We start from the raw sequence: 24,436 nt of genomic DNA, 5'->3' as shown, positions 1-24,436 counted from the left end.
AATTGTGTTCACTGACTTAACAAATTCTGATTGCAAGAAACGTTAGAACGAATAAAATTGTGATATTTGCCCAATTTAAGTCAGTGTCATACTAACGGAATCTATTAAACTAGTTGACGAAATTTGACTGTAAGGACCAAATTGTATTTTTGACATACCTTAGTGACCTTTAAGTTCATTTTAATATCACATTAAGTTAATTATAAATCAGGTAAACCGCAATGACTAATATTATATTTTTCCCTATTATTCATGTACACTTGACTCCTATGCGTACAAATCCTTCATGCATATACAATTATTTGTAGCTGATGGTAATAAAATTATGAGTTATGAGCAATAGATGAATAATATCTATAATTTGTTCCTTCTATATTTCTCCTTGTCCATGAATGTATATAAATTTCTTACAAATTGAGTCCTAAAAATTTCATCAACCTAATATCTAAAAGTGGTGCATCACGAGTATATGGGAAGCACATTTTTTTTGTACAATACTTTTAGCCGCTAAGTTGTATAAAATTTGTAAGAAATTTTTGTAAAATATATGGAATTGAGAAACACCTCTATGCATTCTCTCCACCGTCTCTCATCTTAATTTTTTTTTTTTTTTGGAAAAAAAAAAAAAAACAAATCGAGATTCACTTAGAAGAGAGGGTCTTGAGAACACAGAAGCATTTCTCTATGGAATTTAGGGGGCATTCTATGGAATATATTGTCAACAAGCGCGCACATTTGGTGCATGCATAATTGCAACCAGATTGCTACCACTATGACCATGTAAACATTCTTTACACAATTCTTTACACGATATCATAAGCCACTTAAAACATACCACCTGTTAATTCAGCTGTTAAGATATGTCGCCACCAACCACTGTGTCATTGCAGAAATGTTATTCTCCCGAAGATTTAACTTACAAGGGCGTTTGACTAGACAAAGCCCATTATAACGGCCGCTAGTTCCACCACTAGATTCACATTTTTTTGTCCTTGCGATGTAGCAGATAGTAGAATACCTTAAGCTAGGCCCAATCAGGACCTCATGGTAATTAATATACAGAGCTTAGATTTAGCACCAAACAGTATTTTATTACCTGTAAGGTTTTATCATGATGAATTGTACAGGATCTGCTGCACAACCACTCAAATAATAAATAGTTGAAACATGTCACCATAATTTACAATCAGACCTAAAACAAATGCAGGAGGTTGGGGGGGGGGGGGGGGGAGGGGCTTATAAGTAAACTTGGACGTGCCCCTATATCCCTTGCACTGCTAGCTAGGGAAACAGGTTTATGTTACAAACAGGTGCCCATGTTAGAAATGTTGGTCGGGCACCTCTAAATTTTAAACATTTCCCATTATTGAATTGAGCTGAGCGTCTGAATTTGGTGATGGTTGCTGCATTAACTCAGCTTCTTCTAAATCTTGAGATTGAATTGGTATATCCTGTCAACAATAAAACAAGACAAGAACGAAACCTGCATCAATCACACAAACAAATGCAAGAAAAACTGCTCTTAACAGATTTTGCTCCATGCACTCCAGGTGTCGAGCTAAAAACTTATTATGAAATTTGCTAAAATTTAAATGCCAACAGGAATATACATAGAATAGAAGAGAATTTTAAAGCACAAAAATGTTGTACTCAACAGACAAACCTCAACAGGCCAAAACTATTGACAGGAATTATATTAATTTATTCTCTTTTATTTTTTTTCCTTGATGCAAAACACTGCAGTACAAAAGACCTTTGAATATCCTCAGCATTTGTAGTGAGACTAATGGGTGCAGGGAAACCAAGGGGAAAATTCTAAACATAGACCTGGGGCACTACAAAAATGGGGCTAGTTTTTGACTAGGGGTTTTTGACGTGTCAATGGTATTGACACGTCAAAAACCTCTTTTGACGCGTCGTTTTTGACGTTTATCGACCGTTAAAAGGGTAGGTGTCAAAAAACTGGGGTTTTTGACATGTCTACAGTGACACGTCAAAAACTTTTGACGTGTCGGGAGTAACACGTCAAAAAAAATATTTTTGACGTGGTAGTGTTGCCACGTCAAAAACATTTTTGACGTGTCAATTTTGCCGAATTTTAGCACGTCAAAAATTTTTTGACGTGTCAGTTTTGCCACGTCAAAAATTTTGGCCATTAAAAAAATATTTTAATTAAATTTTTTTTTTAATTAAAAAATTTATTAATTTAAATTTTTTTTTTCAATTAAAATTATATGGTCAGCTCTCTCTCTCCCCCCCCCCCCCCCCCAGCTCTCTCCCTCTCTTCTTTTCTCCATTTTCTTACTCTCTCTTCTTTCCTCCATTTTCTTACTCTCTCTTCTTTCCTTCATTTTCAAAAACTCAAAACCAAAAAATCTTCAAAAATCAAAAACCAAATAAAAAAATTAACCTGAAAAATCAAAAACTCAAACCCAAAAAATCTTCTTATCTTCTATTCTTCTTCTTCTCTTTTCCTTTTTTTTTTTTTTTTTTTTTTTTTTTTGCAGATCTACTTCTCTTCTCCTTTTATTTTTCTTCTTTTTCTTCTTCCCTCTAGAGGGAGCTGGCCGGCTGCAGAGAGAAGCTAGGGAGATTGAGAGAGGAGAGAGAGAGAGAGAGAGAGTTGAGTCTGGAAATGAGAGAAAAATGACCAAAGATATAAAAGAATTATAAAGGGAAAAAAAGAGGGAAAGAAGATAGGAAAAAGAGGGAAAAAAGTTAAAAATCCCGCTTTTTTTTTAGTGACGTGTTAACATTTAGCACGTCAAAAACTTTTGACGTGTTAAAATAAGACACGTCAACAATATTTTTTTTGACGTGTCTGCTTAGACACGTCAAAAGTTTTTTGACGTGGCAAACATAAGTTACTGTTTGCCACGTCAAAAAACATCTATTTTTTTGTAGTGTGGGGCCAGATTGAATGGTCGCCAACAATGCAGTGAGCTCTAGCTAAAACGGCACTTCCTCTAGTTGTAACAACAGGTTGGAAGGAATGTGAGGTTGTAGGTTCAAGACCCACACAATGCACGTCTTCTTGTGGTTCGGTTATTTCTAAGGCTTGGAGTCGCTATTCTACTGGCTCTCCACCCTTCATCCTAGCAAATAAACTCAAAACTACCAAAGTAGCTCTCAAAGCTTGGAATTCTTCCCATTTCGGAAATATTCAAAAACGGATTGCTTCGACATTGCAGCAACTTGATTTCATTCAGCAGTCTGTTCCTTCTTCTCAATCTCATGACTTAGAAGAAAATTTTCAGAAAACTCTGGATGATCTGCTTATTCAAGAAGAATCTCTGTGGAGGAATAAATCTAGAGAACTTTGGCTTACTTGTAAAGATTTGAACACGAAGTTCTTCCATACTTCAACTATTATCAAAAGACGGAGGAATGCTATTGACTTCTTAAAAATGCCTTCTGGGAACTGGACTACCGATAGATCTGATATTGGTAATTGCTTTACCTCTCATTTCAAGAATTTATTTTCATCTTCTGTTCCTACCTTAGATGAAGATTTATTATCTTTGTTTGATAATTGTATCTCTCCTGAGGAAAATGATACTATCTGTGCTATTCCTTCGGAAGAAGAGATTTTCTCTATCTTATCCAGTATTGGTTCCACAAAAGCTCCTGGCCCTGATGGGTTTACTGCACTCTTTTATAAGAAATATTGGAGCACGGTGAAAGATGTAGTGCTTGCAAGCATATGCGATTTTTTTGGGAAAAACCATCTCCTAAAACAACAAAATCACACTTTTATTGCTCTCATTCCCAAACGATTGGGGGCATCTTCTGTGGATCAATTTAGACCTATTAGCTTGTGTAATATTATCTACAAGATCATCTCCAAGCTCCTAGCCAATCGGTTCAAAGGTTTGCTTCATCTTTTCATTTCTCCTTATCAATCTGCCTTTGTTCCTTCCAGGAATATTCAAGATAATACTATTTTGGCTCATGAACTTCTCTACTCTCTCAACTCTAAGAAAGGGCGAGGTGGACTTATGGCTATAAAAATTGATATGGAAAAAGCCTTTGATCGAATGGAATGGAAATTTCTTCTAGATATTCTAGCAAAGCTTGGGTTTAATTCTACTTGGATCAACTGGATTGGAATCTGCATTACTTCTCCCTCATTCTCCATTCTCATCAATGGAAGCCCATTTGGTCTTTTCAGCCCAGCCAGAGGGCTTCGTCAAGGGGACCCCTTATCCCCCTTTTTATTTATTCTTGGCACAAAAGTCATCTCTCGGCTTCTCCTTTGCCAAGAATCTCATGATCTTCTTAAAGGAATCAAAATTGGTCGTAATTGCTCCCCAATTACGCATCTCTTGTTTGCGGATGATCTTATTGTTTTTGCTAAAGCCACTTCTGCAGAAGCAGTTATTATCAAATCATGCTTGGATAAATACTGCCTTTGGTCTGGACAGGCTATCAATAGTTCTAAATCTTCGGTCCACTTTAGCAAAAACACTGTTGCCTCCACTATCACCAGTATCCAGGGAATATTCCCATACAAGTCGGCTTCGGCTACTTCTAAATACCTTGGTCCTCTCTTCTTTGGTAGATCCAAAAAGGCAGCTTTTCAGGATATCTTGGATAAAGTTTCTGGCAAGATAGAGGGTTGGCGAGCTAAAACTTTGTCTCAAGCTGGACGCTCAGTGCTAATTAAATCGATTGCAGCTACAATTCCTTCTTATGCTATGAGCACTTTTCTTCTTCCTGCCTCTTTGTCTTCTTCCCTTGATAGGTCTTTCAAAAACTTTTGGTGGGGGTTTCCAAAGGATAAAGCAAAAAATCTCTCATTGAAATCATGGAGCTCTATTTGTCTTCCAAAAAATGTAGGAGGTCTTGGATTTCGTCGTATGCATGCTTTTAATTTGTCTCTATTAGCCAAGCTGGGATGGAAATTGCTCTCACACTCTGATTGTCTCTGGGTAAAGCAACTTCAGAATAAATATATCAAGTATGGGAATTTTGTTTCCTCCCCCAATCCCTCTTCTGCCTCCTGGCTTTGGAAAGGTATTCAAAAAATCAAACCGTATATTTCAGTGGGAGCTTGTTTAAAGGTTTCAAGGTCATCTTCCAATTCTATCTGGTCCTCAAATTGGATCCCTACTATTCCTTCTTTCAAGCCTATGCCCAAATTCCCCAGCAATCGCAATTTGCCATCTCTTCAAATTAAGGATCTTATTAATCCTTTTTCCTGTAATTGGAAGTTTTCTTCCATTCATGCTTTGTTTGATCCTGTTTCAGCTCATGAAATTCTTAAAATTCGCATTTCATCAGATCCCGAGACAAAGTATATATGGACTCCTTCCACTTCAGGATGTTTCTCGACTTCATCAGCCTATCATTTTATTTCTGATTGCTTTTCCAATATAGATCCTTCCTCTATTTGTTGGAAATCTTTATGGAAGCTTAATATCAATGACAGGCTCCAATTGTTTTTGTGGAAAATAGCTTGGAATATTCTTCCGACTAAGGAGAGATTAAGTCAATTGTTTCCTTCCATTTCTGATACTTCTTGTCCTCTTTGTAAAGTGGCCACAGATTCCATGCATCATTTATTTTTCAAATGTGTTTTTGCTTGTGTTGTCTGGCGAAATTCTTTCTGGCCTTTGGACTCGACAGCTTTCAATTTCTCTTCAATGGAGGAATGGATAAATTTGATTATTTCTCCAGGCAGATATCTCGGTATCCCTCGAGAGGACTGTCATAAGTTCCAAATCTTTGCCTCTGTGGCATGTGACATCTTATGGTTCTACAGAAACAAAGCTTTTCATGACAATTCTGTCTTTGATGTTCGGAATGTCTCAGCTCATATTAATAAAATCTCACTCGAGCATTATCAAGCTTGGCATCCAGATACACAGGTTTCAACAGAAAATTGGATTATCCCTCCAAATCTCTGGTTTAAGATTAATTTTGATACTGTCATCCGGGACTCTTTCTCATGTCAGGCAGCAGTTTGTCGTGATTCTAAACGCCATATTATTGCAATGATCTCCCAGATCAGTCCATCATGCTTTCCAAATTTGGGAGAAGCCTTGGCAGCCCGTCTTGCGGTTTCCTTAGCATCTTCGCTTCGTCTTGATCGTTTTATACTAGAAGGAGATTCTTAAGTGGTTATTCTAGCTCTTCGTCAATTAGATTCTTCTCCAGACTGGAGGATCTCTTCTGTCATCTCTGATATTTTAGACTCTATTCCCTTTGCTTCCTCTTGGGAAGCTAGAAAGGTTCACCGAAGTGCAAACTTCTGTGCCGACTATTTGGCACGTTGGGCCGCAGCCAGATCTCACTCTGGCAGCATTCCCTTTTCCTCTTCCCCTTTCAATTCTTCTACGATTGTTAGCGGAGAGGAACATAATCTTTCTGTTTGTTTGTTGTAGTTTTGCGGGATTGTAATGTACTTATAATAAAAATAAAAATAAAATAAAAAAACTTACCACTAAAACAAATTCTCTTCACATTATGATAATTTGCCCCAGAATGAGGGTGAATTAGCTTGTTGTGCCCACCTCTTCCTTTCCTCACAACAAAATAGAGGGAAAAACGGAAACTGCCAATTTTCCAACTAACCTTCTCAATTAAGCTGCTTCATTTCTTATTATAGATTCTCAATATAATTTTTTGTTTTTATTTTTTTGATAAGTACATTCTCAAACTAGTAAACAAACATTGGAGTGGACACATTGGTCTAATAAGATGGTAAAAGTAGAGATGTGGATCGGAATAAACTAAATAGGATCAAAGAATTCCTCAATCACTGCCACAGGTAGAAAGTTCTCCGCTCTTAGGCTCCTGACTAGCATCACATATCTGAAGGATAGAAATGCCATGACAGGGTTAGTCAATACCTGCGTGCTTATTAGCTGATGTTGTTGCTGATCTTGGGTTAACGGATAGGCTTGTGGTTGAGACATTCTGTAGTAGGGCTCCTTGAGATCAAGTTTGCATGATGATGTCTGAAGTATTCCTTCTTGTTCAGCACCAGGCCCCCACATTTTAGCTGGTGAAGTTGAACTTGTTAGAAAACCAAATAAACAAATCAGAGACACAAAAACAAGAGAGAAGATAGAAACCAACTTGACAATGTCAGATAGATCGTATAACTCTGAGCATTGTGCGCAATCATGTGGAGCCGGCCAGTAATTTCTTGTCCTGCCATGACATAAATTGGCTGAGAGAGAACGCAACGTAATTGGTACCAGTGCGTTGTTGGTGCACCAAGGGCAGTGGTAAGCCACCTTTGTACAGTGCTGTAGATCAAAGCAGTAGTTTGGGCCCAAAAAAAAAAAAAAAAACCAAAACGTTAAACAAATAGAACCCACATTTTTGCACGGTAAAGAAAATTTTGGAAGGATGCAGTCCTGTCCAAATGCAGATATTATTAATCAAAATCAATAGATTACCTCCCATTGAACAGTACATCAAACCAGCAAGCCAAGCCATGCACTCTAGCACCCACCGAGGAGATAAATCTCAATGGAATATCAATTTCATATAAATCCTCTTCCTGTAGGAAGAAATTAAGCGAATGGTCTAACTACTTGTATGCTGATTTACCAATACGCATCAAAAGCAATCAACTATTCTGACGCATTGAGAAATTCAATCAAACAAAGAAGATACAATTACATTGAACGGAAATTGAGTAGTACAATTAGGGCTGTAAATGAATAAGAGCACTCGCGAACAAATTTGGGTTTGGCACGGATAAATAAACTCGGCTGCAATCGTTTCATTTAAAGCTAGAACAAATTTTAGGCTGTATATATATATATATTATCAGTATAAGTATATATTAATATTATAATTTATGTTTAGGATTTTAATATATTAAAAATATATGTTACATAATTTTTGAATTATTTGATTGGATCCCAAGTATTTCCAACCCTTGCTTACTAATCCAACCGTTGTGAAGGAAAGGTATTGAAGAGTGGGCAGAGATTTCTTTCTGGTTTCTAATGGAGCATAACGAAGCGGCAAAACACAGAGAAAGTTCTAGAGAAAGCTTGAGATGTGTGAGCATTTCACACAGGCCGAGACTCGCATTTAATGTTATTGGATTTGGTGAACTTCCTCGTACAACCATAGGCCATAGTCTCTTCTACTTTTGTTTCTCTCAACTACTCTGTCTGTCAACAATCTGCTGGAACTTGGAAGTGCTTGTTGCTCGGGGAAAAAAAGAAAAGAAGGCTAGAAGTGCTTGTTTTATACTCAAGCTTCTTCTTGATCTTGAGGATGACAACTGGCAAGTGAAAGGGGAAGTGGAGTTAGGGCTCGCACCTCAGCAACCACGCCATTCACTCGTGTAGGCCGCTCTTAGAAGAGGCCCTGGCCCACTCCTCCTATGCCGAGTGGTGGTAGGACCACCAACGGCTCGAGTTCATCAGCTAGTGCACGTCGCCATACGCCATGACCTTCACTGCCATGTCAGGCACAACGCTGAGGCGCTTCACGATAAGATTACGCTTTGTTTTTTTGTTATTTCTTGGGTCCTTTCTATAATGTTAAGAACTTGTTGGATGACATTTTGAAAGTACAGGTTTTTATTGCTTCCAAAATGAAATTTGCTTTTGTTCACTGAAAAGGAAGAAGATTAGTTGTTTTGAGAGGAATTTGGTTGGATGCGTGTATTATATGCTTGTTTTAGGCTAAGATTTGCTTAGAATTTGAGCAAAACATTGGTTATTGATTTGTTCAACAACACAAGATTTGCTTAGAAAAATTAAACGAGTTCGAACTCGGCTCATGTTTTACAAATTCGTGCCAGCTCGAACAGGGGGCTCAAGCTTGAGCCCATACAAATTTTCAATGAGCCGAGTTCAAACAGGCCAAGCTCGGCTTGGCTTGGTTCGATTACAGCCCTAAGTACAATGTAAGATGATGTTATTCATCAAAAATAGATCATCTCTCTATGTTATGCCTTGCATTGTCAAAAATAGGAAACATTTCTAAAACCCTTCTTTGAAATACAGAACTCAATAAGCTAGGCACACCAAATTACACTTGTCTGGCTGAAAATAAATTTCATGCAAAAAATTAAAATTATACTTATGACAGTTTCTTCTTAGGAAAGGCAATTGTATTGCAAAGAGTATGAAGGAGTATTCTAGATGCAAAATGAGAGATGTATATCTAACAAAAAGCGCAAGATCCTCTCTAACAAGTTAACTCGATCATACCTTGCTTTTCATAAAGTCTATCACATGAAAAATTGGAGGAGCCACCAATAATCTGGGATCAAAAGCATCCACCACGGGCTGTGTGAAGAATAAACAGAAACCATCAAATATGTTGATGGACAGTTTCCAAATGATGACGTGGAAGATCTGCCGAGCTTAAGTAGGTCCAACGCCTGAACGATTTGACTGCGCAACAAAGAAGAAAACAGGATCGAAATGACTGGGGGTGAGCCGGCGTGAGTACTCCGATGCCTAAGTCAGAATGGAAAAGGATACTAGCAACAACTACAGAGCTCAGATTATGAGAGTTGTGATTACCTTTGCTTTGATCATATGACTTGTATTTATAGGCATTGGAGAAAATTTGATTTCCCATTTATTAAGGAATCTTATCCCTTGATTTCGGCTAAACAAACATTTGAATGAAAAGATTATGTTTGTTAGTTCTTCCACGATTTAAGCGACTTGAGATCAGAGGATCAATTATGATATCTTTTGAGATATCAGAGTTATTCCCTTTACTGAGACTTACATGTCCTGAGTTATTCTCGGACTTTTTAGTCTCGGCTAGAGGTTGCCTCGGATTTGTGGTCTCGGATAACATGAGTAGGTCTCGTCTCGGATCACTTGAGTAGGTCTCGGACTTGGGCCTTTCGAGTAGGTCTCGGACTTGGGCCTCCTCTAGCTGGGCCCAAGGACTGCTCAATAAATGGTAAGCTAGTTCATGACCCAACAGTTACCCCCCAATTTCGAAGTTTGTAGAACTAAAGACATTTCATGTCTTGATGGAATGAACCGAGGCCAGCTTTTCTTGAAAGAAATTCCGAGACAGTCAACGTCTTTCCAACTCCGTCCCGGATTAATAAGGCTGCAAAATTTGAGATTTAAATTTCAAATTCAAAATTTAAATTTCAAATCTTGGAGGGAAAATTCAAAATTCAAAATTCAAATATTGGAGGAAAAATTTGACTTTTGATATTCAGGTGTCGGTCGAAATTCCGAGATCCTATCGCTTCATTAATGCTGGCTTTTGAGTATCTTACACGTGTCATCTGCAGGCGGCGTCGGCTGATCTTCCGAGACCCTGTCACTCGTGAATTGTAGATGTCGATTGGTATTCCGAGACCCTATCGGTGCACTGAACTTGGTCATGAGGTACGTCCACGTGTCGCTTGCCGAGGCCTGCTCCACATGGCGCATTTAATGCGCGCGTTACCGAGGCGGTCTTATTAAAATACAATGGTCCTCCTTTCTTTTCTCATTCTTTCCATCTTTTCGCTTTCTGCTTTCTATTTTCTCTTTGTTCTTCCAGAGCTTTCTTTTTTTCTTTCTATACACCATGTCTGGAGATGAAGGATTAGGCTCTGATGGTCTCGGAGGCAACACCTACCCAGCCTGCTGGCGGCCGTTATTAACTAAGGCCGATGAAGCTAGAATCCGGGAAGAATGTTTTATTCCCAAATCTGTGAAGTTACAGTTCGATGACGAACGGGTAGGGGCTATAGTGCGCTCCGACGCGCACGAAGTTTGCCTATACGAGACTATGTTTCGTGCTGGTTTTCGACTACCCTTTCCACCAATAATACGAGAGCTGCTGAGCTATGGGAACCTGGCCCCGCATCAGATCGTTCCCAACGCCTGGAGGCTTATTTATGCCTGTGTGCTACTATGGCCTTTAGCGCTCGGACCGGGAAACCACCTTACTGCCCGAGAATTTTTATGGGTATATCAGCTCCAAAAAAACCCCGAAGTGCGATGGCTTATACAACTTTCAGTCCCGACGGGGTAAATTCGTCCATGTAGATGGAAAATATTCCAGCAACCATGCGTGGAAGGGAAAATACTTTTTCGCAACGGGCCAATGGGAATTCCATCCAAATGAAGTTGCCCAAGGTCCAAGAGTGCCTCGGGAAACCAGTGTTCCTGCCGGGAACGCCTCTAAAGAGCCAATCCTCACCGACCACGAACAGCAGCGTGTGAACGACGTTTTACGGTGGACTCGAAAACATGAAAGTCTACTGAGTTATTCGTTGCTAATGAGTACGGCCTCGGAGGGGAGAGGCCTCGTTGCAGTAGAAGGAGGTGTCGGCGGAGGCAAAAAGAGACTTGCTTCTGTGATTACCCGAGACCCAAAGCTCGTTATCTCAAGTCCTCCGGCTGCTAATACCCGGGGGACTACTCCGAAGAAGCCCAGACTCGATAAAGGTAAAGGCAAATTAATCAAGTCACCTAAGCAGAAGAATCTACCACTCCAAACCGGTGGAGCTTTGAGGATAAGTGGGAGAGTGGATCCACCTGCTGTTCCGCAATTCCGAACCACGGGGCCATTGAAAATGGGTACAAGGGCCAAAAAACTTAACCCTCCTCCTCGGGCAGCTAGGGCTCTATGCTTGGTCGATGAGCCCGTGGAATCTGTCAAACCTGAGGCCCCTCAACCTAAGAAGAGGAAGTTGGTAAAAGCAGCAAAAGCGAAAGTACAGGATCAGTTTGCCAGCTTGCTGGCTGCTAGGCGAAAGGCTGCTCCTGGGCCTGTGGTGAAACCGGTTGCAGAAGTTGAGGCCTTCCTGGCAAACGAACCTGTCCCAGCACGCCCATTAAATGCCACTCCCTTGGCCTCGGATGGAGTTGAGGCTAGGACTGCAATCCCCATAGAATCTCTTTCGCTCCAACCCCTGGGCTCCAATATCCAACATATTTTGGATGATATAGAGTTGGTGGAGCACTCGGATAGCTCTGTGGAGATGGTGTGTGAGAGGACTGAGGGGCCAACTGCAGCTGTCGAAGGAGCTCAACCTCTTTCCCCCATTGACGAGGCTGAACCGGAAGTCCATGGTCCTATATCTACTAGGGCTCGGACGCCGACTCCTGTCACGAAGGTTACCGAGAAGGCCTCGGCTAAAGAGATGGAGTCTACTGCCGAGACCTCATCCTCTTCCGCCTCGGTAATTAGACCTCGAGGAGTAGATTGGACTGTCGGCGGACGTCTGGCAGACTTTAGTGGTGACCTGAAGGGTAACCCTTTCTTAGCGTTGGTGGACTTAATTCCGCACGAGAGTCTTGTAATGGAACGTGATATCTCTGCTCAAGGCATGACAGAACAGATGATTTTTTTCCAGCTTACTGTAAGTGTACTACCTTTCTCTTTTTTTTTTTTTTTTTTTTTTTTTACATATATATACTGACACAATCCTTGTCTCAGGGTGTTATGAGGTCGTTGGTTTTGTACTGCTACTTCCGAAAGGTAGCTAATGACTCGGCCACTAAAACTAACACCCTCCAAAGCTTAGTCATTGATCTGGAAGCCGAAAATGCTAGGCTAAAGGAGGTAGTGGCTAAGCAAGATGAAGAGCTGCTGCTCTCGGGCCATCAGCAGTCAATAATGGAGGCCGAGACTTCCGAGGCGGCCGCGGCTCGCGCAAGGGCTGAGTCCAAGGCCACAGAGTTGGCGGCTGAGATTGAGGGTCTTCAAGTGGAAATAAACCGACTCCAGGAGGACAATTCCATTATAAAAGAAGACCTGAACCAGCTTGGAGAAGCGCATACGAGGGTCTCGGATCAGCTAGAGTTGGCTCAGGCTGAAATCTTGGACCAGAAAAGCTTGGTGGTGAGAGCGAATGAAGCCAAAGTGATTGCCGAGGAGAAACTAAAGTTCTTCAAAGGCAAATATGTTCAGGTGAAGGCTCAACTGAGGGAGGCTAAAAGCCGTGCTGCAAATTATTTACGTCAGTTATCTTTTGCCTCCTGGGTTCAAAATTCTGCTTGGGCCGACGGGCTCATCCTCGGTTTTGAACCCTTTCGAGAATGGGCTAAAGACTCAGCCCGGAAGATAGATCTCAACAGGGTAAAGATCGAGGATATTCCTTGCTCGGACGCTGCTATGGCTCAATTGGTCAACCTAGGCCAAGAACAAATGCCTGATCGAGGATATTCCTCGTAGAGTTTGATTGCTCCCACGGATCAAGTCTTGGAGAGTCGGATTCCTGCTCCGAGTCAGGTCTCGGAGAGTTTGGTTCCTACTCCAAGTCAAATCTCGGAGAGTTTGTTTCCTACTCCGAGTCAAATCTCGGAGAGTTTGATTCCTACTCCGAGTCAAATCTCGGAGAGTTTTAATTCCTACTCCGAGTCAAATCTCGGAGAGTTTGATTCCTACTCCGAGTCAAATCTCGGAGAGTTTTAATTCCTACTCCGAGTCAAATCTCGGAGAGTTTGATTAGGGTTTTTTTTTTTGAGGTTTCTGAGATTAATAAAATCATTTAATCTGTACATATGAACCTCATATGCTGCATAACTCCGAGATACTTTTATTCATTGAAATAAAGTAATGAAATGACAAACAAATTACATATCACAGCATTTAGACATAGTACTTTTTAAGGTATTCAGCATTCCAAGGCCTCAGAAAAGCCTTACCTTTGGAGTCTTCCAAGTGGTATGCTCCTGCTCTTTTGCACTCAATCACCCTATAAGGTCCTTCCCAATTAGTAGCCAGCTTTCCCTCAGCTGGGTCCTTGGTTGCCAAAGTAGCTTTACGTAGAACCATATCTCCAACTTTGAAGCTCCGAGGCTTGACCTTTTTGTTGAAATACCGAGTCACTCTCGCCTGATATGCTGCCATAGCCACCTGGGCTTGATCTCGCTTTTCTTGTAGCAAATCCAAGTGCAGCTGTAACCCCTCGTTATTAGTCTCGGATTGGAAGGTCTTTACGCGATAGCTGCTTGAGCCTACCTCGGCTGGAATGACTGCCTCAGTTCCGAATGCTAAGGCATATGGTGTCTCTTCGGTTGGAATTCTCTTGGTCGTTCGGTATGCCCATAATACTTCTGGCAAATCTTCTGCCCAGTTTCCTTTCCGATCATCTAGCTTCTTCTTCAAGATTTTGAAAATTGTTTTGTTGGTGGCCTCTACCTGCCCATTTGCCTGGGGGTGCCCTGGAGACGAGTAATAGTTCCTTATTTGCAGCTGGGCACACCAAGCTCGGAATGAGTCACAGTCAAATTGCTTGCCATTATCCGTGATAAAAGCATGGGGAATGCCATACCGACATATGATGTTCTTCCATAAGAATCGTTCTATTGCTTTGGCTGTGATATTCACTAAGGCTTCAACCTCTGCCCATTTGGTGAAATAATCTACAGCAACAACCGCGAACTGTGCATTTCCCCTGCTCCGAGGCAATGGTCCTACTATATCTACCCCCCATTGGGAGAAGGGCCAAGGTGAAGAGATTGCACTCAGGTCCTCAGGCGGTTGATGAGTGACGTTAGCGAATCGCTGGCACTTGTCACAATTTCTGACTATATCTGCCGAGTCCCGATTCATGTTGGGCCAATAGAAACCTGCTCGGACTGCTTTATGTGCCAATATTCTGGCTCCAGAATGGCTTCCACAGACCCCTTCATGGATCTCTCTAAGGATATAATCTCTTTCATCATTCGAAACACATTTTAAGAGTGGTAACGTGAAACCCCTTTCGTAAAGGACTCCATTTATCATTGTAAACCTTTTTGCTCTTACCTTCAATCGGATAGCCAGTTTTTTATCTGAAGGAAGTATTCCTCTTTCCAGGTATTCCACGATTTCTAGTTGCCAATTAGGTATGGTCTCGGCTGTCGAGACTGACACCGTCTCGGTAACTGATGACTGTGGAAGAATTTGGATATTAGTCTCGGCTTCAATCTCTTTACTAGCCGTTGAGGCCATTCGGGCCAACTGGTCTGCTCTTCCATTCTCTGGTCTCAGAATTTTCACAATGCTAAACTTCTCAAATAAAGCTTACAAATCCTGCACCTTAGATAAGTATAACTTTATCTTGTCTCCCTTGGCTTCGAATTCCCCTCGGATGTGCCCTACAACGACCTGGGAGTCACTCCGTATTTCGACAAGTTTGGCTCCCATTTCAAGAGCTAAACCGAGTCCTGCCAAGACTGCCTCGTACTCGGCCTCGTTACTCGTTGTTTTGAACTTCAACTTCAATGCACTACATAATTCTTCCCCATCGGGAGTAATCATTACTATCCCTGCTCCACTATGCTTTTTCGTAGATGATCCATCCACATAAATTACCCAGGTTTCATCACTTGGCCAGATAGTGATGTCTGGCAAATTAGTGAATTCTGCCAGAAAGTCAGCCAGTGTCTGGCCCTTGAGAGAATTCCGAGGGAGAAACTCGATATCAAATTCTCCCAGCTCAATAGCCCAGTTAGCTAATCTTCCCGACAGATCTAGCTTTCTTAGTACTTTCTTCAAAGGGTATTCAGTCAACACCCTGATAGTATGAGCTTGGAAGTAAGGTCGGAGCTTCCTGGATGCTATAACCAAGGCAAAAGCCTGTTTTTCCATCTGGGGATATCTTTCTTCAGCGCCCCTCAAAGCTCTACTTGTGAAGTATACAGGCTTTTGAATTCCTTCTTCTTCTCGAATTAATGCAGCACTGACAGCCGTTTGGGACACGGCTAAATACAAATATAGTACCTCCCCAGGTATTGTCTGGCTCAGCAAAGGCGGGCTCATCAGGTATTCTTTTAACTGTCCGAAGGCTTCTTCGCATTCGTCTGTCCATTCAAAGGCCTTTCGCAAGACTTTGAAAAACGGAAGACACTTATCGGTCGATCGTGAAATGAACCGATTTAGTGCTGCCACCCTTCCTGTCAATTGCTGAAGCTGTTTCAAGTTTCTCGGAGATTGCATATCCAAGACAGCTTGTATTTTTTCAGGATTGGCTTCTATTCCTCGGCTGGATACCATGTAACCGAGGGACTTTCCTGATGAAACTCCGAATGCACACTTTGAGGGATTCAACTTCATCCCGTACTTCTTCAAGGTTGTGAACGCCTCTTGCAAGTCGAGTATGTGGTCCTGTGGCAGCACACTCTTGACTAGCATGTCATCGACGTATACTTCCATATTGCGTCCGATCTGGTCTCGGAACATCTTGTTTACCAGCCTCTGGTATGTTGCCCCTGCGTTCTTCAAACCGAAGGGCATGACCTTATAACAGTACAAGCTTCGGTCAGTTATGAACGCAGTTTTCTCACGGTCTTCGCGATGCATGTATATCTGGTTATAACCAGAGAAGGCGTCCATGAAGCTGAGTAATCCATATCCAGCTGTTGAATCCACCAACGCATCAATGCGAGGTAATGGAAAACTGTCTATTGGGCAAGCTTTATTGAGGTCAGTGAAATCCACGCACATCCTCCACTTCCCATTGGACTTCTTGACCAACACTACATTAGCCAACCAATCGGGATAATATACTTTTTCAATGAAACGAGCCTTGAGAAGCTTCTCTACTTCTTCTGCTATGGCCACATTCCGTTCAGGGGCGAACTTTCTTCTTTTTTGCTTTACTAGTTTCACACTTGGATCCACATTTAACTGGTGGAGGATGTCTTCAGGATCAATTCCTGGCATGTCTTCGTGAGTCCACGCAAAAACTTCTAAATTCCTTCTTAGGAAGATGATGAGGCCGTCTCGGATTCGGGGACTGAGCTGCGTCCCAATCTTCAAAGTCTTGTCTCCACTTATTACCACATCCTTCAGAGGTTCAGCTGGTTCCTCCTTTGGGTCATTCCTGTTATTCCCACCTACTGTACCAATTACAATAGGAGTCGGATCCGAGACCCTCCTGAGAGACGTATTGTAACATCTTCTCGCCTGGGTCTGATCTCCCTTCACTTCTCCGACTCCTTCTTCTGTCGGGAACTTCATCATCAAGTGGTATGTCGAAGTTACGGCCTTTAACTTATTCAAAGCAGGTCTATCGACAATGGCATTGTAAGCACCTGGTCGGTCAATAACCAAAAAATCTACCATCACAGTTTTCTGCTTAGGTGCTGTTCCTGCCGTTACAGGGAGTGAAATAAGACCAATCAGCTGGACCTGCTCTCCTGCAAATCCAACCAGGGGAGAGCTAAATGGTGTGACCCTATCACGATCGATACCCATTTGCTTAAAAACTGGCCAGTACAGTATATCAGCCGAGCTTCCATTGTCCACCAGAATTCTGTGGATCATATGGTTGGCCACTGTTACAGTTACAACTAGCGGATCATCATGGGGCTGCATTACCCCCCTAGCATCCTCTTCAGAGAAAGAAAGGATCACTGAATCCTTTTTTGCAACTTTGGACGGTCTCTGCACTGTAAAGACTTCCTTGGCCTGTGTCTTCCTAGCATGGGCTTTCCTAGCCGAATTAGACTGTCCTCCACCAGCTATTCCTCTGGCAATAGTATGGATTTCTCCAACTACTCCTTGATCCCGAGGGGGTCTCGGATCTTCTCTAGGACCATCATCCCGATCACGTCTCGGCTCCCGTGCCCCTTCAGCTCGGTTTCCATCTAATAGGAGAGGCTGTTGGTGCACCGCGCCTTGGTTCCTTTCCCCTGCTAGGAATCTTACCAGCCTTCCATTTCTAATGAAAGTTTCGATTTCCTGCTGCAAGGTTATGCAGTCTTCCGTCAAATGTCCGTGATCATTATGGTACTCGCAGAACTTCGTCCGATCTCGCTTCCTCAGATCACCCCGCAACTTACTTGGCCACCTGAAAGCTGGGTCTCTTCTGATTTCCATAAACACTTCGTTGACCCTGGTATTCAAAGGTGTGAACCTTCGATCTTCACGCCGCCGGGGTTATGTCTTTGGGACTGATGGTACAGTCTTCTTTACTACTCTCTTTTGAAACCTTTCTTCCTTCGGAGCGGATGCTATAGGTGGCTCCTTTTTGGCGTCCTCTTCCTTTTTGGCGTCTTCCTTCTCCCGGTCTTCTTCCTCCTGACCTTTCGTGAGAGCCTTAATCATTTCCTCCTGATTAATATACTCTTTTGTTTTGGCGATAAACTCTGGAAGAGTTATTTCTGTAGAACTTTTTGATACTTCGGCCATTAGAGGCCCGTTTGGCCTGACTCCATGCCATAATGCAGATAATACCGTTTGATCCCCCGGGTTATCCACTAATTTTTCTTTATTGAACCTATGCATGAAATCCTTCAGGCTTTCTTCCTTCCCTTGGCGTAATGACAGTAAGCAAGCCGAGTGCTTCCGCCTCTTCTTGGTAGCCAGGAATTGGCTTAAAAAGAGACTTCCAAGTTCTTTGAAACTATCTATTGACTTGACAGGCAATCTGGCAAACCAGTCCTGAGCAACTCCTTCCAGAGTGAGAGGAAAGGTTCTGCATGCTATTTCATCTGGAAACCTATGAAGAGAAAAGTGAACACGGATGCTTTCCATATGTTCAGAAGGGTCGCCACTACCGTTAAACTCCTTGACGCGAGGCATCTTGAAGTTGTCAGGCAAAGGGAAACTTAACACTTGATCAGTGAAAGGCAGGTCGGTGTTATCCATAAGCCCCGAAGCAGGGGTTTTTCCATCCTTTCCAGCCAGCTTGCGAGTTAGTTCTTCATACTTCTTCTTTAAATCTTCCATGTCAGCACTCATCTGGGCCTCATTTCGCCGTTGAAATTGCTCCCGTCGAGGCCTAGTATGTTGAGACCTCTCTGGGTTCTGCTGCTCATGATGCTGCTCATTCTGGATGGTAGTATGATGGCTAGCTTGGACTGAACTTGCTTCCTCATCGCGATGGGAACCTGCAGTTCGCTTCCCATCACGAATCTCCCTTCGCCTTTCCCTCTCACGCCATTCTTCACGCCTTCGTGCTCGCTCTTGATCCCTCTGGCTATTACGGCCCTCAGCAGCTGTGAGCCTTACAGCCAGGTCTTCATTCTGCTTTTTCAGAGCCTTCATGGATTCAGACATCTGCTTCATGAATTTGGCTAGATCGGATGGTGGTGGTACGTTGGAGGCTGCAGCAGTGGAACGGGTAGTCACCATTTTAGATTAGTAGAGAACTGATAAAAATCGAAGTTCCCACAGACGGCGCCAAACTGTTGATGCACAGTTTCCAAATGATGACGTGGAAGATCTGCCGAGCTTAAGTAGGTCCAACGCCTGAACGATTTGACTGCGCAACAAAGAAGAAAAAAGGATCGAAGTGACCGAGGGTGAGTCGGCGTGAGCACTCCGATGCCTAAGTCAGAATGGGAAAGGATACTAGCAACAACTACAGAGCTCAGATTATGAGAGTTGTGATTACCTTTGCTTTGATCATATGACTTGTATTTATAGACATTGGAGAAAATTTGATTTCCCATTTATTAAGGAATCTTATCCCTTGATATCGGCTAAACAAACATTTGAATGAAAAGATTATGTTTGTTAGTTCTTCCACGATTTAAGCGACTTGAGATCAGAGGATCAATTATGATATCTTTTGAGATATCAGAGTTATTCCCTTTACTGAGACTTACATGTCCTGAGTTATTCTCGGACTTTTTAGTCTCGGCTAGAGGTTGCCTCGGATTTGTGGTCTCGGATAACATGAGTAGGTCTCGTCTCGGATCACTTGAGTAGGTCTCGGACTTGGGCCTTTCGAGTAGGTCTCGGACTTAGGCCTCCTCTGGCTGGGCCCAAGGACTGCTCAATAAATGGTAAGCTAGTTCATGACCCAACAAAATACAAAAACATCACCAAATTGCCGTAAATAGTTATTACAACATCATAATGGAATATTACCATCACAACAAAAAATGAAATACCAGAAACGTGCATATTAACACCCAAACACACCCCCAACATTCCTACATATTGATTATTACTCACAAAGCATATAAGAAAATTTATTTGGAGCCCCCATATTTTATAAGATCCCATAGAATGAAGAAACAAGCCAGCAGTTTAATGAACAGTTCGGAAAGTAGAGATGAGGTCTCAATACAAAAGTATCCAAAATAGTCACCTACAGAAAACTATGCTTTATGCGCCAAAAAGTGAACAAGTACAGATACAAGAAACCTTTAGGTGCCCAAATTCTACTTCTACACATGCTAATGATGGTATATATATTGTATAATGGTACATAAGATCAACCAGAATGTAGTTCCATATGTTTAAAGACAGACAAAGTTTGTTACAGGCAAGCAAAATGGGAAATAGAACTTTTAGATTGAACCTGAGAAAAGTATCCCTGGAATGCCGATCCATACAAGGATGTCAAATCAACACCATAATAATTCTGTTGCTGCCAAAAGAGGGCCAGTGCAAGAAAAAAAGAAAGTAATACATAAGATTTTCTCATCTGAAGAATGATAGTAAGAATCAGAAGAGATAAATAACAATCTAATCTGATAATTGATGAAAATGGACAAAAATGAAAAGTTGACTACAATAGCAAATACCATGCATACAAGATGTTGCTATTGAATATCTATCAGCGATAAGAAGTCAGGATCATCACTATTTTATCCTGACGATTAGGTAAGGGGTAGGAATTTGCTTCTTTTTTCTTTCTTTTTTTTGGGGGGTGGGGTACAATATAATCTTGTTAGTGTGTTGATTGAAAAAATTTCTTAGTTTAAAGGGAACATTGCAAATTACTCATCTATAGCTTAGGATGGATAACTGCATCTAATCGTTTTTTTTTTTTTTTTCTAATAATCAAGCAACACTTGCATTGTCATTTAAAAGGAGTGACCACCAAGTGCAAAAGAAGCGGACTACTAACTTTATCATTCTTTGTTCCATAGAAACTACACTTGGCTGGATCAATTGTAAGACAGTGGCCCACTAGAAATGCTTGAAATTGTTAGCTTCTCATCATATATATATTTCAAGAGTTTTCCATACATAAATTATTCAATAAATTAAGGATTATTAATGTTCGAATCAAATAAGGAAACAAATAATATAAATGAAATTATAACCTTTTTTTTTCACACCAACAATATTTTTTTTTATTAACACATATTTATCTCTCTTATCCTAAATCACGTCAATCTCTCTCACTCTAAACTCATGTCTCTCCTTATACGACAATAACGTTTCAAAGCTCTTTCCTATAGAAGTTGACGGTTTGCACAAAGTTTATTAAAAGATTTTCATGGAAATATATGTGACTCCGAATTATGATTTAAGGTATGAGATATTCGAAATAAATGTATTTTTGTGCTTTTATGTATAAATTTTTAGCAATTGTGAATTCATAATCTTTAGTTTATTTCTTGAGAATTTTTTTTTGTACTCAACACCGTTTTAAATTAGAGATTAGGTAGAGATGAATATGTTTCTATTTCGTTTTGTGAATTTTTTTTTTTTTTTGGTGGGTATTCAGCTATTCTTCATCTGAATGTTTTATAGGTTTTTTTTTTTTTCATTTGCTTTTTTGAATGTTCAGAATTATGAGTTTTATTTGTATTAAAATATAATAGGTATTACACCAAAAATATTAAAATTTTATGCTAATTTTATATTAATACTTTGATAATCAAAATTCAAGTTTTCTTGCCTTATTCTTCTTCTTCTTCTTCTTCTTCTTTTTTTTCTAATTTTCTATTACTTTTTTTTTTCCTTTATGCTTTTCAATTTAAACTACACATATGGGGACAAATTTAGGTTGTTTTAATTTATTATTTAGATTTAGGGAAGATTGAAATGATTTATTTGATTGCATTAAATATTGCGTGAAAGATTTTGTTATTTTTGTATCCATAAAAAATAAAAAATAAAAAAAGATTTGTTATTTTGCTTTGTATTATTTTTTAAATGTCCAGGATTTTATGAGTTTTATTTGTATTGAAATATAATAAGTATTACACAAAAACCTATTGGGTTTATGGTTACTCTCAGTTTTGCTACCATTCTTAATATATTGTTATAGGGTTTAGGATTACTCTTTCCTTATTTTCTGTTCTAATTTATATATTATTTTTCATTCAAATTTCTTATTGTTCTTTTGTAAATTTATTTGACTTTGTTGTTCATTATGTTTTCTTGTGTTCTAATATTCCTTCTACAATTTTTTATCTCTTTCTTTGATGAAAGAAATAAAACTACTCCTATGAGAATAAATATTTTATTATGGGTCTTATGATTTAAGAGTCTTATGTTTTAACTCATTCCAGCTGGTTTTAAATTACACATATGAAATTTTTTTTAATATGTTTTAATTTATATGGATTAAAACTAAAATTATATATGGTTATTATGATAGTATATTTTTATGTGATTTATATATTCATGCAAACTTATGTGTAATTGTGTCACTATGTTCAACAATATACTATTGAATAGGAAGATGTGTTTTAAGTTTTAAAATCAAATTATAATGAATAATCCCGCGCTGGTTCTAAGCTAGTTAATAGTTCATACTTAAGTTTGATTCTTCACGCATACTTGCCCTTTTTTAGAAGAAAACACTTCTCAATCTACTCTTTGATTTGCCTATTCTGTGGAATTTTGAATGGAGGCGTTCTGCTTTCATTTTCAGATCATACAACGATTTGTCATTGTTGACGTTGCGAAAGATCGACTTTATGTTGGGTGATTCTTCCCATACTCTTTTCGATCTTCAAATACTGCATTAGATATGCTTTTAAAATGAAAATGTTGATTTTCCATGCATTCGCATTCGTTGCAAACTCGTGTGTTACATTTGTCCAGTTTCCTCGTTAGCACATGTGGGTTAGTTAAATTAAAGCCTTAAAACCAGTTATCCAGATATTGGAAATAAAGTGAAACTTTTGGATTTTGTCTGCTCTGTCTAAACTCTAGATTTGGTTGTCCCAAAGTATTTGCCAAACTTGGTAGGAGAGAGTTCTGTTAGATGCTTTTTCTACTAACAATTTATTGAACCTCCATAACCTTGAAAATCCCTTTCAAGCAGTTCCATGCAAACTAACGTATGGAGCTATGCGCCCTATGTGGATAAGCATAGCACATGCACACACGGATGCACATACTTTGACAAGTTTCTTTGCTTTAGTTGAACTATGTTTCGTAAAACCTCATCCGGTTGAAGTGTCTATCTACATATGACTGATTAAAATGTAGCCTTACATTGCTAGCCTTGATGCTTACACCTCAATGGTGCAAGAGGCACACCAAATGCCTTCTTTTTCCAGCCCTGTGTAGGGGTCCTGCTCATTCATTCACCAGTTTGTGGCACATATCTCCAAGATTTTTGGTCTAAATGTGTTTGTGCAATACATAATGTTATTCGAAGTTTCAAAATATAAGCTTTTGATGTTTTCTGTTAATCCCCCAAATAGGTGCAGTGAAAGTTTCTCTCTCTCTCTCTCTCTCTCACCCAAAGTTGGTAAATTTCAGGGGCACAACAAGTTTTACAAGGAGAAGTTGTCAAACAGTTCTTGCAGCACATCTGCTTTCCATTGTGAGAGTAATTGCTCCACTTTTGCCCCATTTGGCTGAGGATGCATGGCAAAACCTTCCCTTCCATTATACCATAGAAGATGGTTCTATTGCTGAATTTGTTTTTGAATCAAGATGGCCAACCCTGAATGAAACATGGCTTGCTTTTCCTACCAAAGAAATTGGCTTCTGGACAAAAGTTCTCGAGGTAATACTGTTTTTATTTAATGATCACAAACTGACCTAATTGAGGGTTTGTGTATTCTGGATGTATGTTCTCATCTCAATAATGGACTGTTGACAGCGAAGTGAACTGACTTATAACCTTTTGTTCTCATGAATATCTCGAAATCCTTTTTTCTCTCCCAAATTCTGTATTGAAGGACATTTGGAAGTTTTGTTGCTCATAAAGAGACATCTGATAATATTTCTGGTGATTTTTTCATGAAAAACGAAGTTGGGAAGTGTTTTGGTACTTCCACATACGAGAGATGCTCCTGATGCACTCTGACTACGATATACAATTTAAATTTTTATTTGGTCTCTGATTTCACAGTTGTCATGCTGAGTAACTTTCAATTTCCTTTTATTTAATTATCTCCCTTTTGAAATGCCATGTTAGAAGTTAATTTTTGTAAAAATTGGGGGACTGCTAGTGATATCTTTCTGCAATCTACTTGACCAGCTGCGAAATGAGGTGAATAAAGTCCTAGAGGTTGCTCGTGGTGAGAAACTGATTGGTTCCAGTTTAGAAGCAAAGGTTTATCTCCAGACATCCGATACCAGCCTGGCATCTAGATTGTGTGAGATGTGTGCAGCAAACAATGATGCAGACACATTGCATCGCATATTTATAACATCTCAGGTATGTTGAGCTTTGTGGTATTTGCATCTACTCTTAACTGATCAACTCTATTTAGTGATCCAGGTAAGGCTGTTCATTGCGTTTTCTCCTTTTAGTCGGGGAAGACACTGATGTGGTGCAATGAGCACCAACATACCAGTTCAACAAATTGGCTTGAGTAAATCTGTCTTGGCTATGTTAATT

At 40.2% G+C, this 24,436-nt stretch overlaps 2 protein-coding genes and 1 long non-coding RNA gene across 3 annotated transcripts; 1 reads left to right on the top strand and 2 right to left on the bottom strand.

Moving 5' to 3' along the window:
• Positions 1–1,217: 1,217 nt before the first annotated feature.
• Positions 1,218–9,270, bottom strand: LOC132166881 (putative histone-arginine methyltransferase 1.3). Its single transcript, XM_088513676.1, has 5 exons — positions 9,189–9,270; positions 7,410–7,513; positions 7,084–7,256; positions 6,855–7,006; positions 1,218–1,451 (listed from the first exon to the last, which is right to left on the bottom strand). Exons 1-5 carry the CDS (start codon positions 9,198–9,200, stop codon positions 1,350–1,352), a joined length of 543 nt encoding a protein of 180 aa, XP_088369802.1. The 5' UTR covers positions 9,201–9,270; the 3' UTR covers positions 1,218–1,349.
• A 5,691-nt stretch (positions 9,271–14,961) lies between these two features.
• Positions 14,962–17,760, bottom strand: LOC148587695 (uncharacterized). Its single transcript, XM_088512766.1, has one exon. It carries the CDS (start codon positions 17,758–17,760, stop codon positions 14,962–14,964), a length of 2,799 nt encoding a protein of 932 aa, XP_088368892.1.
• Positions 17,761–22,529: 4,769 nt separating this feature from the next.
• Positions 22,530–24,248, top strand: LOC148587694 (uncharacterized). Its single transcript, XR_015911300.1, has 3 exons — positions 22,530–22,560; positions 23,347–23,596; positions 24,074–24,248. It is a non-coding gene; the product is annotated as an uncharacterized LOC148587694 (long non-coding RNA).
• The last annotated feature ends 188 nt before the right edge of the window (positions 24,249–24,436 follow it).

This window comes from Corylus avellana, chromosome 2 (assembly GCF_965113065.1).
Source record: "Corylus avellana chromosome 2, dhCorAvel1.hap1.2, whole genome shotgun sequence".
Classification (NCBI taxonomy): Eukaryota; Viridiplantae; Streptophyta; class Magnoliopsida; order Fagales; family Betulaceae; genus Corylus; species Corylus avellana.
This window is presented reverse-complemented; position numbering and strand designations above follow the sequence as displayed.